Consider the following 6000-nt stretch of genomic DNA (forward strand, 5'->3'; position numbering starts at 1 on the left):
AAATGTCAAAAAGTACCAAATTGGGGGTAAATCGCCAGGAATAATATTACCTAGGAGAGAGTATTATTAAAATATTACTTCTGTAATCCAATTTTGCCCCAATGGACAATGTAGATGTAAATATCCTTGGCTTTGTTAATAATTACAAAACACCCAATTTGCACAAGAAGACGGATTTGTCCTCAGTTTCTTAATTTTTCAGACAAAATTGCCTTGCTTATTATCAATATTTTCAAAAATGCCATGAAATATTGGTGTGCCCATATTATCCTCACATATTTGCATATTATGACCAATATGCCCTTTTATTTCACTAAAACTACAATATAAAAAGAAAAAAAATTCTTGGCCCTAATATACATTTTGATCGAGACTCTGCCCTCAACCTCCATCGCTGCCGCTGGTCTTCTTCTTCTTGATCTCATTCACGACTCATCGCTCCGATCGCCATTTTCTAGTAAGTCAAATACCCTCTTTCCATTGTATTTTTCATTTTAGGTTTGTTTTGCGTTCGTTAGTCTAAGATCTCGCTCTTACCTCTACCATTGGTCGACCATCTTCGCCGCAGCACCTCGGTTCTTCGTCTCCACCTGTTTGATCCGAATAGCACTCTAATTGCCATTTCTGAACAGTACTACAAATGTACCAATAATTCTCACACTTTTCACATATAATTTCGGTCTAGGATACATTGAAAAAGTTAACAAAATTTCTCAAATTTGGAAACTTGCATCTAAATTCCAACCATGGTGTAAATAAAAAAAATACAATTTTTCTTTTGCCTTTAAAAAAAAAAAAAAAAAAAGGCTTCAATTGGACTAAAGTAGAAATCAACATGTAGGAGCTATAATTTGGGCAGTACATAAATCAAAGTTTTAAATTGGGAGATGGGAACTAAATAGTTACAATAACAGGTTGAGATGTTGAGTGTATACCCAATAGAAAATACAATAGCTTTGTTTCGAAGTTTCAATAGTCTATGTAAATTTGTCAATAAAATACTTGGCTAAAATATAAGAAAAATAATTTTGTTAATTGATTATTTGTTTTATTAACTAAACACATTAATTATTTAAACCCGACAATCATCTAAAGGGCATTTTAGTAAAATGTAATCAATATATTTGCTCTTATAGCTAACCGAACAGATTAATTAGTAATACAAATAATCTTCCAAAGGGCATTCTAATAAAAGGTCATTTCAGGACATCTGTTATTATTGTTAACCAAACACATTAATTATTAATATTTCTCAATTTGACCAAGAATTGTAATAATTTAAACTCACTAATCTACAAAATAATCTATATTTCTGGTAATCTTATTACTAAGATAAAAAAAATTATATGATCCATAACGCCCCGTAAATATATTTAATATCATCCCACATAGGGGTGTTATCGAGCCGAGCTGAGCCGAGTTTTCGGCTTAACGAGCTCGGCTCGTGAGAGAGGAAGACTAAATGAGCTGAGCCGAGCCATAAATTATGTGGCTTGGCTCGGCTCGGTGATGGGTTTGGCATATTTCAAGCCGACTCGCAAGCCATCTCCAAATAATTGTGTTTTTTTTTTTTTATTCAATTTTTTTTCTTAAAATTCGCTGGGCAGCAAGTGGGCGTCTGATTGTCTGAAATTCAAATAAATGCAAATCATAATTTCACTTTGAAGCTGAATCAATGTTCAATATTGAGAAATGAGAAAATCTAGTTTAAAATATGGCAGGCGAATTCAAAGGGCTTAAAATTGAAAAATCATTATTTAACTTTTCATTAATTTGCTGGGCAGAGGAAGAAAAATCATAATGTCTGATGCATTTTGTTAAATTTTTCACTTTTAATTTATTTTGTCAAACTGATTTATTTATTTTTCGCCATCCTCAAACAGTCAAACTAAATTCTAAATGCTAAATTTTCACTTTTCATTTATTGTTTTTTAATTTGCTGAGCACGCAAGTCTGAATCTGATTGTCTGAATGTCTTCTCATGTCCTCATACATCACCCAACAATTAAACCTACTTAAAATCAACATTAAATGAAATGCTATTGCTATTAACAATTTATCATTTAACATACTATATGTATCACAAATTAAGTTAAGTGAACTAAATATTTTTTGTTTAGTTCACTTGACTTAACAAAGTTTTCACAAAAACAAAATGGGGGATTATCATAACTATACATCAAGTGACATCACCATCCATAAAAAAATATATATAATAGCAAAAGATAATTGGCTGTATGTCCATTGTAGCCCTACTCCTCCTACAAACAAATTAATGTGAAACACATTAAGTACAATTGTCATTTTATATAAACCGTAAAGATGAAAATGTAAACCTGAACACAAAAGTAATAAATATAGACCTGCAGAATCCTACTGCCACAGTCAATAACTCACGAGTGAATCAACCAATCTGCTGACTCCCATAACTTGACACAACAAGAAGCTGAATCTCTAAGTGATCCTCATCCTCCTCTTTCTAAGATGAAAAAGAGATAAAAATAATCTATAAGTGAGAATAAAGTTATTTTAAATATATAATTAAACAAAACATGTAAGCAATGGAACTTACTTTGCACCATTTCTTCACTCCATTCAAAGTGCGACACCAGTCACATCCACATAACCACATCTCCACCGTAGCTGGTGAAAAAGAGGCTCGGTAACTATCAATAACCCTACTCCCAGCACTGAATGCAGACTCTAAAGCAACCGTAGTGATCGGGATGGCTAGTATCTCTCGAGCCATCGTAGACAATATAGGAAACTTGGTTGAATTTGCCTTCCACCACTGTAAGGCATCGAATGAGTCATGATCCCCCACACACTTATGGCATCCCTCTCCCAAATAACAGTCTAACTTAGACTGACTAGGCTCAGCAGTTTCAACCAAGTCTAGAAAAGTGCTAAAATCATCCCAGGCCTCGGCTCCCTCAACCGCAGCCACCTCACCAATGGCTCCATGTCCATCCCCTTGTGATGTAGAAGCACAGGCGATAGTCAAACCTTGGTTACCTTGAACATACTCCCCATATAACTCATACAATGCATCCCAGACCGTCACCATATTTGCTCGTCCTTCTGCCTCATAATACATCTTAGGGAATGCCCACTGAATAACCCTCATTTTCAACCGAGGATCCAATACAGCAGCCACAAACATCAACACATTGCATTCCCCCCAATATTTATCAAACTTCTGTTTTATTTTCCTAACCATTACTCTAATAAAATCATCTTTAGATTCACTTTTACTATCCAATATACATTTCACTGCACACACCTCCTTCAAGAATAAATTAGACATCGGATAATCACTTCTTGAAATGAGTTTGGTTGAACCACTGAATACTTTCAAAACTTCACAAACTTTCTCCACTTTCTCCCAATCCTCGTCACTCGGATTATTATGGTAATTGATATCTCTCTCTTTCACTCTTGGAAAAACCTTTTTGAACTTAATTGTCGTTGCCAACATTTCATAGGTAGAATTCCACCTTGTTTTACAATGAAGAATAAGTTTCCGATACAACAATTTAAGTTGTTGAACAATCTCAGAAAATACCTTGAGCCTGTTTTCTAAATTGTTGATATATGACACACACTCATAGATGTCGTTAATAATGTGCCTAATTTGATGAAGTCCATCTTGAACAATCAGGTTCAAGATGTGTGCGCAACATCTCACATGAAACAGTTTACCTCCACAAAGGAGTTTTCCCGAAACTTCAAAATTTTCCTTCAAAACCTTAATCGCAACATCATTACTTAAAGCATTATCTACAGAAATAGTATATACCTTATTTTCAATTCCCCATCCCATTAGGAACTTGAAAATGCCATCCGCAATCGCAATACCAGTCCGGGGTGGAGGTAGACGAACAAAGTTGAGGATACGTCTATTCAGCCTCCAAGTACTATCTATCCAATGCCTAGTCAACACCATATACTCCATCTTTTGATTCCCTGAATTCCATAAGTCTGTAGTCAAACTGATTTTTGTCATAGTCTTCAACAAAGTCTTCAATTTGGCATTCTCACTTTCATATACATTGATATAATCTTTTTTACAAGTATGGCGGGAAACCGGAGTCCATCCAGGAATCCCATACTTCATCATATTGTTCAAGCCCTCTTCCTCCACAACTGTAAATGGACGCTCATGCATAAGCACCCAATGGGCGATCAATTCCCTCATTTTCAACATGTCAAACTTCCCACTTAAAGTTGGCAAAATAGTAGTTGGAACATCATTACCAATACTCGGAAAACTAATATGTTGTTGCCTCATGGAAGCTTTTCTCCTGAAACACCAGTTTAAATGTCTATTGAACTGGGTGGTGCTTTCGGTGGCATTAATACACAACTTGACTTTGCAATGGATACACTCAACCTTTTTGGTGCCATTAGGGAGTACCACCTCCTTGAACTCCATCCATACCACTGAAGTCTTTGCTCTTTTTTGCTTCTAAATCAGATTTTGATTTTCATCACCTTATCCGGGGTACTAATACTTTGCTCTGTATTTATTGTGGTTGCATTCAAGTTAAGGTTACAGCCAGGTGTATCGGTAATTGTATCTTGTATTGCAGGGGTGCTTGAGGAATTACCCTCCATTTACAAACCTATAAATGGAAAAAAAAAATATATCAACAATTTAATGCAAAACCAATATGAAATAATGTCAAACTATTACATTGCACACACATCAAACCAATACATTATACATTTCACACCACTATTAATTGTCACCAATACATCCAGGGGTGGACCCAGCCCCTTGGAGGGTAGGCCTGGCATTTTAAAAAAAAAAATTATTTATATAGTCTCATAAAAAAAATTATATTAATAAATATATGTCTAAACTTATCTTTAAATTAAAAAAAAAAAAAAAGAGAAATATTTTACATATATCCAAACTCATAAAAAACTTGCTATTAATATATATATTTCACACCTACATCATATTAAAAGTTTTAAAACTCTCTTCACTCTTTTCTACGTTCATTTATTTTTTATGATTTTATATCTAAAATTCTTTATTCTTTCATTCTCTCATTCTCTCTTTCACTTTCTTTATGTTATTCGTTCTTAAAACTTTTGAAGATTGAAATTGTTGAAACTTTCACTCATTAAGGTGTCACAATTAACTTCGTTTTCCGTTTTCTCAATTTTACGTATGTGTATTACTCATTTCATTTTAGTTTGTTTTAGGGTTGAATCATGCTTATTTTTTGGAGGTTTTTTATTCTAATTTGATAGGAAAAGGCATGAATCTTGTGAGTTTGTTTTGTGTTTTGTGTTTAAGAATGTTCTTGCTTTCTCAAATTAAACCTTAACTATATTTCACTAAACGTTATTCTTCGCTCTTCACCCACCACTTTCCTATATTTCAAACGTCACCGTTTAGCTGCTCAAAATTATTAAAGAAGTTTGAGTTATTATCTATGTTTATACTAAGAATATTTTTCCATTTTTTTATTAATTCATATTAAAAGTCAAGACAACGTTGACTTAATTTAAGTTTTGGTTGACTTTAGCTTAGGCTAGGCCTGATCAAAATCATGAAAATTTATATTATAATCTTTGAAAGCAAAAAAAAAAATTAAAATTAAAAATTAAAAAAAAAAAGAAAAAAAAAAGGAGAAATAAGAAATTTGTGTAGAACATTTTTTGTGGATTGTGATTGTTGTAAACTCTTTTAATTATATTGGATTTAAGTGGATCGTTAGATTCTCGTGGTCTTTTGCTCTCTTTAATTGAAGAGGTTTTTTTACGTACAAATTTTCTTGTGTTTCCTCGTTAATTGAATGTTATTTTCAACATAATTTACTCAAGGTTTTGCTTCTCATAAATTTATTCAAGTAATAAAGTATTGTATTGTTGTATTATTTTCTTTCAGATTATTGACATTATATTATTTCTTTTGCTTAAGGTTTGTTGATTTTTTAAAAAATTTCACTAGTTGTTTGACAAACAATGGCGGAGCCACGGAGGCCC

General features: G+C 33.1%; 1 protein-coding gene across 1 annotated transcript; it reads right to left on the minus strand.

The window, feature by feature from the left end:
- Window positions 1-2404: 2404 nt before the first annotated feature.
- Window positions 2405-4435, minus strand: LOC116131201 (zinc finger BED domain-containing protein RICESLEEPER 2-like). Its single transcript, XM_031416846.1, has 3 exons — window positions 3566-4435; window positions 2573-3448; window positions 2405-2479 (listed from the first exon to the last, which is right to left on the minus strand). Exons 1-3 carry the CDS (start codon window positions 4433-4435, stop codon window positions 2405-2407), a joined length of 1821 nt encoding a protein of 606 aa, XP_031272706.1.
- Window positions 4436-6000: the final 1565 nt, after the last annotated feature.

This window comes from Pistacia vera, unplaced genomic scaffold, assembly GCF_008641045.1.
Source record: "Pistacia vera cultivar Batoury unplaced genomic scaffold, PisVer_v2 Contig230, whole genome shotgun sequence".
NCBI classification, from domain to species: Eukaryota; Viridiplantae; Streptophyta; class Magnoliopsida; order Sapindales; family Anacardiaceae; genus Pistacia; species Pistacia vera.

Bases quoted from the DNA above. Each gene is read 5' to 3' on its own strand.
- LOC116131201 (XM_031416846.1), bottom strand. From the start codon at position 4,435: ATGGAGTTCAAGGAGGTGGTACTCCCTAATGGCACCAAAAAGGTTGAG. The intron at 3,449-3,565 runs GTATTTTCTGAG...AAGTTCAAAAAG, and splicing joins ATTTAGAAAACAGGCTCAAG to GTTTTTCCAAGAGTGAAAGA. The intron at 2,480-2,572 runs GTAAGTTCCATT...TTTTCATCTTAG, and splicing joins GAGTGAAGAAATGGTGCAAA to AAAGAGGAGGATGAGGATCA.